This window comes from Phyllobates terribilis, unplaced genomic scaffold, assembly GCF_046119375.1.
Source record: "Phyllobates terribilis strain yellow unplaced genomic scaffold, ASM4611937v1 Scaffold_12__6_contigs__length_324123572, whole genome shotgun sequence".
NCBI classification, from domain to species: Eukaryota; Metazoa; Chordata; class Amphibia; order Anura; family Dendrobatidae; genus Phyllobates; species Phyllobates terribilis.
In genome coordinates this window covers 37,881,251-37,895,362 of record NW_027362772.1, presented here as the reverse complement: position 1 = coordinate 37,895,362, position 14,112 = coordinate 37,881,251, and the positions used below count along the sequence as shown (strand labels likewise).

Below are 14,112 nucleotides of genomic sequence, written 5' to 3'. Positions count from 1 at the left end.
GGACTAAGAAGTTGTCGAGGTAATGGATAATATGTGCCCCTTTAGAAACGTCCATTACAACCCATTCGAGGAAGCAACTAATTGCCTCAAATAGTGAGCAGGATCTGGACCACCCCATGGGCAAACAGCGATCTATATAGTACGCTCCTTCCCAGAAGCAGCCCAATAGGTGGACACTATTCGGAGGCACAGGTAGTAAGTAACCGGAACGCCGCATCAATGTCTGTTTTGGCCATTAGGGTGACCCTTCCCAACTTCTTGATCCGCCTGATTGCCTTGTCAAAGGATGTACAGTTTATACTACTGTACTTGGTTCCACGTCGATGTTGTCGTTTACTGACCTACCCCTTGGATATGAAAAATGGTGGATTAGTCCGAATATATTGGGTTCCGTTTTTGGCACAACTCACAACGGGGATACCACTACGTCTTGTAAGGAAAGTGTTCAGAATGGAAGCGCCATTCTACCTAAAGATATTTATTTTTTTAATTTTCTTGTCACGACGTCTGGGTGTTGGTAGGCTGATTTTAGATTTTTACTCCAGCCTTTCTTGATTTTAGAAGGGCATGACATGCCTATATCTGTGTCTCCCCCTCCTTTTACTCCTCCACCTCTTTTCTTTTCGCATGACTATATGTACTTGTCACTTTTCCATGTGTTAGTTGTGTCTTCTGAGCAGTTTGTCAGCTTTTGGACACCTTTGAAGTGTTTTCTATGTGTTTTCTATGTGTTTCTATGTGTTTTTGTTTGCCTGCCATTGGTTTTAACGGTGTTCGAAGGTGTTCGACGAACAGTTCGACGAACAGTTCGGTGAACATACGGGTGTTCGACGAACCGAACCGAACTCGAACACTACGGGGGTGGCTCAACACTAATTTTCAGTTGTTTCACACTTTTTTGTTAACTATATAATTCCACATGTGTTAATTCATAGTTTTGATGCCTTCAGTGTTAATGTACAATTTTCATAGTCATGAAAATACAGAAAAATCTTTAAATGAGGTGTGTTCAAACTTTTGGTCTGCACTGAATATAAAAATAAAAAATTGCATTACTCTCCCTTTAAAAATAAAGAAATAATTATTATCAAAATTATTATAAATCATTTTTACCAAAAAAGTAAAATTAATCATCCCATATATTCGATGCTGTAAAGAGAAAAAAATTCAAAATGTCAGATTTGCTCTTTGTTGGTCACCACACCTCCCTAAGAACATGCACAAAAAGCCATCAAAACATCATATGTATCCCAATTGTTATCACTAAACCCATCAGCTCACCACACAAAAATATTCTTCAAACAGCTCAGTCGATAGAAAAATAAAAAGTAACGGATCTCGAAAAAAAGGCAATAAAATCCCCAATTTTTATTTTTTTAAAAATTTATTTTTTTCACCACTTAAACAAAATTATATGGAAGTTTGGTATTGCCATAATCACACTGACCTGGAGTAGGTCCTTTTTTTTCCATACAATGAATGGCATAAAAAAAAATAATAATTGTCAGAGGAAAATAAAAAAAATGCATTGTTTTTGCAAGAAGGAGAAGGAAAAATTAAAATGTTAAAATGAAAATTTGTTGCAAATGTTGAAGGGAATGTCCATGATATAAAGTGGATGGCCCATCCTTCATTGAAGATCACACACTGTAATATTATTTGTATGATTTTAGATAAGCCAGAAATCCTCCAGAAATCTCACTGCAAAAAGGACCTGAGTACAATAATCTGTGAATGTGCAGCAGTGGCGAATCCTTCAGCAAATATTACCTGGAACCACACAGAAATCAATGTCACACAGACAAGCGGATTCTCCATCAATTCTTCATCGAATGGCTCCAACACAATGTCCAGACTGGAAGGAACGATGATGCCATCAGGAGATCTATGGTGTACAGCCAGCAATATACAAGGCTCTGTGACCCACATCCTACCAATTTATGGTAATGACGATGGTGAAATATGATGTGGCAGACAGTGATATGTGGAGTCGGGAAGGAATCTTTCCCCCAATATGGGGCAATTATCACCTGCCTCATGGGGTCTTGCCTTCTTCTGGATCAACATGTTCGGCTATAGGCTGAACTAGATAAACTCAGGTCTACCTTCAACCTTCAAACCTATATATTAATTATTTATGGCTTGTTAAGTTTCACAGACTCTTACAAATGTCACCTAATACTTTCTAGAGTCTACAATATATACCAGTTGTGGATATAGTCAGCGAGGAAAGTATGTGGCCATACAAGTATATTTGTGTGAACGCTGGGCAAAACAAAAATTACAATGACTCTAGATTTGGATCTGAAGCTGAATTTTTTCCACTGCAGAGCTGAGTTTGTTAGATGAAGAAAACTTTGTGTCTGTATGCAGCAATGATGAGTTTGTCCAATGCAGTAGAGCCAGGTTCCTCTGATGCAGCAAAGTTGAGTTTGTCCGATGCAGCAGAGCTAGGTTTGTCCGATGCAGCAAAATTCGAGTTCCTCTGATGCAGCAAAGCTGAGTTTGTCCTTTGCAGCAGGACTGAGTTTGTCCGATGCAGCAAAGCTAAGTTTGTTCAATGCAGCAGGGCTGAGCTTGTCTGATGCAGCAGAGCTAGGTTTGTCCGATGCAGAAAAAAAAAGAGTTTCTCGGATACAGAAGAGCTGAGTTTGTACGATGCAGCAAAGCAGAATTTGTCCAATGCAGCAGAACTGTGATTGTCCGATGCAGCAGAGCTAAGTTTGTCTGATGCAGCAAAATTTGAGTTCCTCTCATGCAGCAGAGCTGTGTTTGTTTGTTTCAACAGAGCTGAGTTGGTACGATGCAGCAAAACTGAGTTTGTTCTTTGCAGCAGAGCTGAGTTTTTACAGTGCAGCAAAGCTGAGTTTGTTTGATGCAGCAGAGCTGATTTTTCACAATGCAGCAGAGCTAGGTTTGTTCGATGCAGCAGAACTCAGATTGTCTGATGCAGCAGAGCTAGGTTGGTCCAATGCAGAAAAATCTGAGTTTCTCTGATGCAGCAGAGCTGAGTTTGTCCAGTGCAGTAGAGCTGACTTTTTCCAACAAAGCAGAGCTGAATTTGTCTCATGTGGCAAAGCTTCTCAATAATGTGATTATCAATTAGATACTTTGTGATTTATATAACTTAGAAACTGTGCAATTTTATCCTGTTGTGATAAAGAATGATTTGGCTCCATTGCCCCTAGGTTACTTTGATTCATTTAGTATTCTTTCCATATTTTTTTTTATTTTTCTTGTAGGGAAGGGGGAGTGCAAATTATTTTTTTTTCACTTATTGACAACTCATTTAATATTCTACAATTTTAGAAAAGCCACAAATCCTCCAGGAATCTCAATGCAATAAGACGCTGGGTGCAATAGACTGTGAATGTGTGGTGATCGCTAATCCTCCAGCAATAATCTCCTGGAACAGCAGCGATGGCACCATCACTGAGGTCTCTAGAGTGTCCATAAACTCATCTTCTCATGGTTCCAAGATGGTGTCCCGGCTGGAAGGGGCGGTGATACCCCCTGGAGGTCTACACTGTACAGCCATCAATACGGAAGGATCAGTGTCCCAGAAGCTACCTATTTATGGTAAATCATGGCCACTGATATAAAGATGTGGCAAAACGCCATTGTTCATGCTAAATGGGGGGTGCGATGAAATGGCGTAAAATTGCTTACAGTCCCATGTAAAATTACAGAAAGTGCACAACCTTTGCGAAATGATAAACTCATCTCTGTTACAATATTACATGTAGCTCTTCAGAATAGACTGTTGCTTGCATACATGGTGAATAACACTATAGCTTGGCATTATATAACTTGGAGTTTGCATTTATAGCCAGTTTTCCACTTAGTTTATCTCTAATTTCAGTTGTTTGTGATCTAGCTGATATGATATCTTCTATACACTGCCTAAATAGAAAAGAGGAGATCTTGCTCCCCTTCTCTCCGTAGCACACTCCCAGAAGCATCAGCATTAGCATGGAGGACATTTTACAGCAGTACTGTGCAGTGTGGCTGTGAATCCAGCACTGAGGTGAGATAAAACACTCACTGGAAAGCAGCAGAAACCTCCATAGCCAATGTTTTTTTCATGCAGCTGCTTTATTTTGCCACTCAAGATGGACTTCAGCAGTATTTGAAGGTGAATGATCAGCTTAAGAGGCTGGTGTGGGGGAGGAGGGAGTTGAGAGGGCGAAGAGGTGAAATATAAAGCCGTTTGATGTTATTTTTCTTTTTTTGAATCAGACATGCCAGAAATTCTGCTGGAATCCCATTACAAACAGAATCTGAATATGATACATTGCAAATGTGTGGTGGTGCCTGTAACTCCTCTGTGGCTATCATGTGGAGCTTTAATGATCACCCTATAGGTCAATCAGTGGATGGCTTTACGATAATGACGTCTACAAGTGGAAACAAAACTGTGGCCGTCATTGAAGGGATTGTAATTTTCCCAGGCAAACTCTGGTGTTCTGCGAAAAATGATGAAAACACTGTGTTATACAATTTCCATTACACAGGGTATAGAAATTCTTCTTCTAATAAGGGTTATTCCACTTTTGCACAAACCCTTTTTGTTGCATGGGTCCCCGATAATAAGCTGCTGAGATCTTCAGAGAATCAGGGAGTATTTAATTTCTCTACAGTGCCACCACAGGGAAAAGTAAGCATTACATTGTTCCCATTTATTTCAATTGGACATCGTTAAAATGAATGAATACGCTGGGTTCTGCAGACTGGAGGCACTTTATGTAGCTTCTCTTTATTTATGTATAAAAGGTTTAAAAATAGTAGAATAAAAAGCACAAAAAATGGTTGAGCACAACAGCACAAAAATTAAAATGGCAGAAAATAAATATCCGCTGCGCTCCCAAGCAACATGCTTCAGACCTGCATGGTCCTTTGTCGAGCATGGCTTGATAAAGGATCAAGCAGGTCTGAAACATGTTGCCTGGGAGCGCAAAAGATATTTATTTTCTGCCTTTTTAATTTTTGTGCTGTTCTGTTCAAGCGTATTTTGTGCCTTTTATACAACTGGATCAATAAATCAATTATTTTAAGAAGATGTGAGTGCCGGCAGTCGTTTGTACTGGTGCTATTACTAGAATATTTTGTCATGCACCTGAACAGGTGAGCTAATTGCTCCTTTTTCACATTTTCTTTGCTCATATTATCTTTTTTGGTTACAGGCTAAATTGGCATATTCATCTCTTCTCCCTCTGTTATGCTTTGCTTGTGTCCCAGGGAGCCTGTCGGAGCGGCCTCCCATTGTAAAAGCCATCATGAAATTTGTAAATTGAAAATTGATTGATTTCAAGAGTTAAATCTGTTCATTTTATCACTGTGACCAGCAGGGGGAGTAGTATTCTTTACTTAAAATTCACTGCCGCCTTCAATCTTACAATGCACCTGATTTTGATGCAGAAATGCTGCAAATATGGTGCGGATACACAGTGGAAAAATCCACATCAAATCCACATATGTGCAGGAATGTTATCAGTTGGAAAACTGAAAACCACAATAAATTGCACATAAAGATTAATTTATGTGCAGAATATTTTTGCTGAGACGGGGCATTATCATGCATGAAATGATCTTGCTGCGGAATGCACGGTTCTTCTTCTTGAACCATGGAAGGAAGTGCTGTTTGAGAAACTCAACATACATTATGGAGTTCATCTTTAGCGCCTTCAGGGATCCTAAAAGGGCCGACAATCTCTCTCTGCATGATTCCAGCCCAAAACATTACTCCACCTCCTCCTTGTTAGCGCCGTAGCCGTGTTTGCATGGGGTGTCCATCAACTAGCCATCCTCCACTCCATCCATCTGGACCATCGAGATCATTTCATGCATGATAATGCCCCGTCTCATGCTGCACATAACACATCTGCATCTCTGGCTACAATGGGCATAAAAGGGGACAAACTTATGGTGTGACCCAGATGCTCCCCTGACCTCAACCCCATTCAGAACCTCTGGAGCATCATCAAAAGGAGTGTCTATGATGGTGGGAGGCAGTTCACATCTAAGCAACAGCTCTGGGAGGGTATTCTGTCCTCATGCAAAACAATTGAAGCAGAAACCATCCAAAACCTGACAAATTCAATGGACGAGAGAGTTCAGAAGCTCCTTTCGAACAAGGGGTCCTATGTGCAAATGTAACATCACCTAGAATAAAGTTTTGAGGTGAAAACTGTTTGATTTCAGTTTGTAATAACCTGCTAATGCTTATAATTTCAAAAATGACCATTTTTTTGGTCTTTATTAAAATGAAAAGGTTGAAAACTCTGCTGTGCATAATAATTTGGAACATGCATTTTGAGTGCAGTTTGATTTTTTTATTTTTTTTAAAATATACTGTTATCATAGGCAGTTTGTACAAAAACCTTTCAATTGTACTCTAATAGTTATTTGACTGGAAAATTACAATGACTGCAATTCATATAGGTAATTTGGGAAAATCTGAGAAAATATTATTTGCATAATAATTTGGAACACAGTGTACGTGTATATACCAGGATGGGGGCCCCGGGTTCAAATCTTGCACTGGGGCCCATCAGACTCTTCTTACTCCACTGTGTGATCCCATATGTTTATGTTACATTTTGTGGAATTGTAACATCTATTAGGATCCCAATCATCTCATTGTGTATCACTTTCTATTTGTTAGTGGATTGGACAATGCCTATCCTGATTGGTGGAGGGATTCTCGTTTTCCTCGTACTGTGTGTTACCGCTGCAGTCTGTGCAATGACAAAATGCAGGTATGTAATAAACAAGTATATACAGTGCATATATTGGTTTTATGGACAAAGAAATCACAGGTTCATGTTTTATAAATATACAAATAAGTATGTACAGTAAAGTTCAGGAATATAAAGTGCAGGCATGTATTATACAGAGACGTTCCAGGCCATAGCGGCATATTTATGCCATGCAGGCTCCTCACAGCAGCACTAGCTGTTGTTGTTGTGTTTAAAATTTGCTCCTGGGACATTTTCAAGAAATGGCCGTACCACTGGTTCCATGATTGATCCACTCTTTACTACAAGTACAATTGAACATCACGACCCAAGACTAACGCATCAAGAAGTGTCCATGCAAACCATCAGAAGACGTTTGCACGACATTGGACTATGAGTCAATCGTCCAGCTACAGGTGTTACACTGAACTCTCAGCATTGCTCTAAAAGGCTATCATGGTACAGAGCAGGTGGCGTTGTAGTCTGGAATGGAGGTCCACCCTCTTCAATGATGAGTCTCGCTTTTGTCTTGGATGCAATGATAGCTGGACATTAGTCTGGAGACCACATGGGCAACCACATAAATAGGCCTACATACAGAAATATCACACCAGTCCCACTTCTAGGATTATGTTGTGAAGTGACAAAATGTTCAGAATCTGGACCCCACTAATATTCATATCAGGTACACTAACATCTCATGATTTGGTCGTGGAACCAGTGGTACAGCCAGTTGCCCAAATTGTTCCAAGAGCCGATTTTCAACACGACGACACCAGGCCGCATGATGGCTCGTGTCACTGTAAGCAGCCAATGTGGCCTAAACATGCTGCCATGGCCTACAGCGTCTCCGGTCTTGTCTCCCATAAGTAATAACCTCTGATAATGTTTGGCTTTATACGCTGGCACTATTTATGGGGGCATTCCTAGACTATTTATCTAGGCACCCCAGCACTGTTTTTGGGATACTTTTTCTTTATAAGAACTTCTATAATTACTAATTATCCCTGCAAATTCCTTATTTCTACCTTCTTTCTGCATCAAGGAAAAATAACATTTCAAAACCAAACAGTTACGTAATGGAGGATAGAACATATAACAGTGATATCAGTACGAAGGAAAGGAAGAAGAGGCATCATTCAAGTAGAGACGACGAGGACAGAAATACTTGTGCTATATATGGGGTAAAATATTTTGGAAGATCATTTGTCCCACATAAAAAGCAATTGGGTTTTATTACAGTCTATAGATTTCCCCTCCATCATCTTGCCTTGTCATAATGCAGTTTGAGTAATGATAGAAGACTCATGAATATTTGCAGTTCACTTGGGATGGGAATCAGATGTGAATAGGGCTTAAAAAAGGATGTGTTTATGCAATTGATGTGAATGGTAATTACTAATGTGGCCCAATGAGTATCACCATGTCGGCTTCTTCTGGTGCATAACCTTTTTTTGGATCTACTTTTAAGCCTACACTGATTCTTGTACTGGCCACTAGTGGGAAAATGTAATATTACATGTTAAACATTCAAATGATAAACTTTGATTCTACCAAAGTAGGAACTCTTCTTTAGTGACTCTGATAGTCCTCTCTCACTTTAAAAATGTGGTAGGAGAACAGTTTTTAAAAAAAAAACCACAGAAAAAATCACATATTTTAGAACAAAGCAGAATGTGGGGTTTTTTTTACACCAGGAAACCAGAGCACATCAGTTAGTTGTTTTCCCCCTTTAAATTAATTTCGAAAATTGAAGAAATCTGTTACTTCTCTGTGTTTTTTTCATCTTTGCACAGAATGTATTTCTAATCTTCTAACATTGTTTCCTGCTTTACAGAACTCAGGAAATATTTACATGAATTCTATTTCCCAGGTAATTTGTTGCTATAATTATATTTTTGAAATAAATTGTTCAGATGTACATTTTTTTCTACATAGGGAAATCGGTGAACAGTTTGTTCCTCAGACACTGAAAGTACCTATTGCGCAGTCAATATCCAGAGCTGTAATCATAATTCTGCTGGTTGTTAATGAAAACAGTAAACAAGCTTGTGCACAGGACATTCTAAGAGCTTAATTCAACTGATAAAGAGATTATTTTTGGCAATCATTTCACCATCCCTGGTGTAAAGTCAACATTATACCCAAGGTAACACCTCACATAGCATCAAGGTGACCGCTTGTTTGGCTGACAGCTCTCTCTTCTGGCTCCCTTAAGCATCCCATTCACAACATATAGCTCTCAACCTAATGATTGTTCGGCCAACAGCTATATTCCCTAAGTCCATTAAACATAAGTACCCTCAACTGGGCACAACTCTTCGATGATCCCTGAAGAAGTCACTGCCATGCTCCTCTGGTAGAGACTTATTTTATGGAGAACAATAGAATTGGCTCTTAGAAATATTGTATGAAATGGCAGATCCTTTAGTCCCCCGATATCACCTGTCAGAGTCTGGAGTCCCTCATACATATTAGACTGTTGGACGATGCTGCCGATATCGGCAGGTTTGGTCATCGTTAGTCGTATGTGTATGGTGGGTCTTTACACAAGCTGTCTTTGTTTGGCCAGGTTAGGCAGAAGCCATTGTAAGAGGCAAATAAAATTATATTTTAGATACCCTGAAGTTAATCTGGAATTTTTCAATGTCTGTATTTAGCAGAATCATGAAGAAGAAGTTTATGTCAATGCGGAAGAAGAAAAAGGAAAGAAAGAGAACAAAACAGAAGACATTTACATCAACTGCTTATCTTATTAATAGCTGAACCTCTGAAGAACCCTTGATTGGTGGTGATACTTATTGAATCTTATTCATTTTTCACCTTTGTCTTTGGGAAAAGTTCACTTGGTTGATCTAGTTAGAGCTGATGCATGATGACTGTATTGTGTACTTAGTGAAGCACTTTTATGGGATTTGTTCAACTTCATCTCTGCATTTATAAACTGTGGTTCTTTTTTGAGGGACATTTTTGGTGATAACTCTTATCGTGGTATTCATGTCCATGTTTTTGCTAGTTTTGTAATTTTAGTTTTACCAATTTTCTTTTTGTGCACATTAATAAAAGTTGGAATTGTATAAACTGTGTCAGACAAATTTATTACATATGTTGAATTCATCACACCTCATCTGTTTGCGCCTCCTTTTGGATATTTGCTACTATTCATGGAGTTTAAATCCGGAGTGGTGCCACCCATGTTTATTTCCTTGTTCCTACAAGCACCACTACCAAAGACATCATTTTCTACATTGTACACCACAAAAGAAGACTTATCAAGTAAGTATTTACTCCTGAGGAAGCTGCATTATGAACAGTACACATGATGTCTCTTACAATGTTCACAACATATGACGTCTTCTATAATGACCAATACATATGACTAGGGATGAGCAAACCCGTTGAAGTTCAGGTTATAGTACTCAACCCGAACTTTAGTCATAAGTTCGGTTCGGATACCAGATGTCACGCAAGGTGTGGGAAAGACTTAGTGCAACACAAAGGGAAGAGGGAAAGGGAGCCCAGACTCTAGGGAAAGGGGGACTGGAGATCTCCTCCGTTCATCTACAATCACTCTGTCTCCACTAACATCCCTATATTGGCTCTTCACCAATCACCGCATTCAAACCTCGCCCTGTCTTTCCCTGGCATTTGGCCCTGGCTAGAGAAGGGAGGGGGATGAGCGCTAGTCGATCCCCACTGTCAACTAACGACAAGAAGGGGAAACAAACAAGGGAAGATAACTTATCTTTTAGTCAACTTCAGAGAGATAAACACCCTTCCTCATAGCTTCAGAGAGGATGAAGTAATGCACTTGCTTCGAGCCTTCACAAACGGTAATGTGAGTATCGACGACACCTCCCTCAAGCAGACAGCAGGTATTTATACACCCAGGCCAGGGTGTTAATTAGCAAGAGGAAGGTATCCACTGGGTCCTAGAGAGACAGCTTCTAAGAAGGTGTCTGTAATGCCAAACGTAGAGATCTCCTGCAACTAACTGCAGGGCGACTGTCTGTCACTACTGACATACCCGTGAAACCAGAACTGTACCCGTACGTGAACCAAAATCCGAACCCCATTGAAAACAATGAGTACCCAGACTTTTGAGCAGGAATACTCTCTCTTTCTTCCCGGAAAAGTATGTGTTCGTAGTGTAGCACCAGACATTAACTGTCTGGTTCAAAACTCAAACTTTTAAGCACGGGTTTGCTCATCTCTATATATGACGTCTCTTATAAAAACCATTACAGATGGTGTCTCCTATAATGACCACTACACATGATGTGATATCCTATAATTACCAGTATCCATGATATATTTTTTTATACTGATTGTTATTAGTGTTGAGCCACCCCCGTAGTGTTCGAGTTCGGTTCGGTTCGTCGAACACCCGTGTGTTCGCCAAACTGTTCGTCGAACTGTTCGTTGAACACCTTCGAACACCGTTAAAACCAATGGCAGGCAAACAAAAACACATAGAAACACATAGAAAACACCTTCAAAGGTGTCCAAAAGCTGACAAACTGCTCAGAAGACACAACTAACGCATGGAAAAGTGACAAGTACATATAGTCATGAGAAAAGAAAAGAGGTGGAGGAGTAAAAGGAGGGGGAGACACAGATATAGGCATGTCATGCCCTTCTAAAATCCAAAAAGTGAGAAGCCGACACGTTCAGTCCGCTCCTGCCCGTGCCACCTCCATGTCGCCGGGTTTGTGCCAGAGCCGCGGTGAACCCTGACGGCCAGTCCCCCTCTCCCAATACTGGTGCCTGTCCGCTGGTGGGTCGAGCGAGCCCCCCTGTGGTGGAGGCAGCTCTAAGCTTTTTAATTTAAATTGTCTCTCTAATTTGAATGAATACACTTTAAATCCATTTACAAGGATCTATTGGAGGGCAAGTCTCATGCCAGCAGCCGCGTAATTCCAGCTCCAGTAGCGTCCACTAAAGCTGCTGCAGTTAAAAAGCTTTTATAAGGATCGAGCTCGGCTGTCCACCGCAAGGCATCCTACTGCCAGTCCCAGCCCCTATGCCTTGGGGTGCCTCCTGATGCTCTTCACTGAGTATCCCGTGGTCCCGAAGCATTTCCTTTGAAAAAATTAAGTGTCCAAACTACAGGTGGTGTAGCTTGCTTAACAGCCGGGAAAATCCGCTGACTAGCAGACACTGCTACTAGGCACAAAGTATTTCCTGGGCTAGATGCAGTTAAAAATTTGTAATTAGATACTCTAGTTGGATGCTGAGAAAGCATTCCATAGAGTCTCCTGGCACGCCATATATGATTCTCTTAAAAAGCTTGGGGTAGGGGTCTAGGGGACCCTTTTATAGCCAAAATCACGGCCCTGTATCGCAATACGTCACCTAGGCTGAAGATAAATGGAACTGTAGCACCCTGAGGGCTCGGTTGCTACAGAGGTATTGCACCTCACCCAGAGGTGTGATATCTCACTCTCAGGTAAGGATGGAGTGTGGATCAGGACCCGACACCTGCATGCATTACACCACATTGCCGTGGTGCAGGGCGAACAATATGCCCCTGAGATGGGCACGATAGTCCCTGTCCCTGGCTGGAGTGGGGGGAGGGAACACTGAGGAAGGACAACCCTGTAGTGCAGGAGCAGGGAGGAAGCAGTTCCTGGGTGCATTGAGAAACGAGTATAAAAGGTGGGCACCATCTTAGTTCAGTGCAGAGAAGTCTGAGCAGAAGTGGCAGGAAGCAGGGGCTCTGCATGACCTCTGCTCCGGAGGCGGGCCTAGTAAAAGAGGCCCAGGCCTGGAAGAGGGAGATGGAAGGAAGAGGAGCGGAGAAGGCTCCAGGAACGAGGAACGAAGGGATCCCAGGGGTGCGGACGGGCGAGTCGCCACCGCACGCCCGAATCCACCTGCATGGAGGGGTCAGGCCAAAGGGGGAGACCGGTCCCCTAAACTAGTGGAGGCAGGAAACGACCCTCAGCTAGAAACCGGAGGCTGTGACATTTTATGTGGCGCAGCCCCTCACTACACCCGCTAGGAGGGCAGCACATAGGGTCAGGGAAACTGGCGCCAAGTTTACCAAGAGGAGGCCCGAGGCAGCCGGACAGAAGTGTTGGTAAGAAAGGCCAGACAAAGGACACACAAAGGGGGTCCTGTGAAGTGCTCCAAAGTTATCTGGGAGTTGTCTGAGCCCCTCACCTGGTGAGCACAGTACGACGTGGGCAGCCGTTACCTGCAGACGTGGTCTGGATAATAAGAACTGTGAGTAAAGGCCCTGGACTGCATCACTGACTCCGTGTCGTTACTGCTGCTGCCCTGCACCATCACCCCCATCCTCCGCATACACTGCCCTGAGGCTATACTCCTCCCGTGGGGAGTTATGCTACGCTCTGCTGCACCCACAACACCAGCCTCAGCGGTCTGCCCTGCAGCGGCGGTTCACTCTGACCGCAATCCACGGGTGGCGTAGTCGGACATTTAAACATCAAAACCACATAAATAGTTCTGCCACTGGTTTGACCACCCTGAGCCACGGAACCGGGTCGCCGCCACGAAGACTACAACCACCAGCATCCACCAAAAAGGGTCCGGCTCCGGGTGTCCCAAGGCCCAGGGGGTGCATCAGAACATTTTCATCACCTTTCACAATCACCAATGGGACAAGGCAGGGTTTTCCTCTGTCCCCTCTCTTATACATCCTAGTGATGGAGCACCTGCTCTCATCAATTCGCCATAACCCCAATATTAGGTGGATTGAGGTGGGAGGCACCGAGTACAAGTGCTCTCTATTTGCTGATGATGTACTATTATATATCACTCAATCACATATATCCATCCATGCTGTTATGGATGAAATAGATCACTTTGTTACATGGTCAAATTTTAAAATCAATGCAGCGAAGTTTGAGGCCCTCGATGTCTCCCTCCCCAAATCCATATAGGATTCCATCCAGTCCAACTTTCCCTTTGCCTGGCCCTCACAGGGTATCAAATACTTAGGAATTCCTATTCATAGAGACCTCTCCCATCTATGTTATCTTAATTTTGGGCCCTTTATTGAACAACTCCATACAGACCACGGTTGGCAAGTTAGAACTGTAAGATTCAATATGTGAACCACTGGTGTTTTGTGGAAAAGCACATGTACACTGCATTCCAAATTATTATGCAAAAAGTGTTTAGGAGTGATAAGGGAAGAATTTGTTTGTTTGTCAGTTAAACTCATTGATGGTGATGTGTGTCAGGGCTCTTTATATCACTGTAAGCAATTGCAGACACCTGTGCTAATTAGTTTGGCAGGTGTGTCCAATGAAAGGCAAGACTACTTAAGAAGGCTGTCTCACATTATTAAGCAGCCTACATTTTCTGCCAAAATGGGAAAGAAAAAGGATGTGTCGGCTGCTGAGAA

At 41.9% G+C, this 14,112-nt stretch overlaps 1 protein-coding gene across 5 annotated transcripts in view; it reads left to right on the top strand.

The window, feature by feature from the left end:
• LOC141173011 (myelin-associated glycoprotein-like) overlaps nt 1-9,776 on the top strand; it is a 99,249-nt gene extending 89,473 nt beyond the window's left edge. For 2 of the 5 annotated variants that reach the window (XM_073657633.1, XM_073657632.1), the window contains exons 5-10: nt 1,674-1,943; nt 3,310-3,579; nt 6,665-6,758; nt 7,783-7,921; nt 8,575-8,610; nt 9,398-9,774. In XM_073657633.1, coding sequence (XP_073513734.1) covers nt 1,674-1,943; nt 3,310-3,579; nt 6,665-6,758; nt 7,783-7,921; nt 8,575-8,610; nt 9,398-9,496 — 908 coding nt within the window. In that variant the 3' untranslated portion in view covers nt 9,497-9,774. Of the gene's footprint in view, nt 1-1,673; nt 1,944-3,309; nt 3,580-6,664; nt 6,759-7,782; nt 7,922-8,574; nt 8,611-9,397 lie in introns of all 5 variants that reach the window. The other 3 variants (XM_073657630.1, XM_073657634.1, XM_073657635.1) reach the window with 3 other exon arrangements.
• Nucleotides 9,777-14,112: the final 4,336 nt, after the last annotated feature.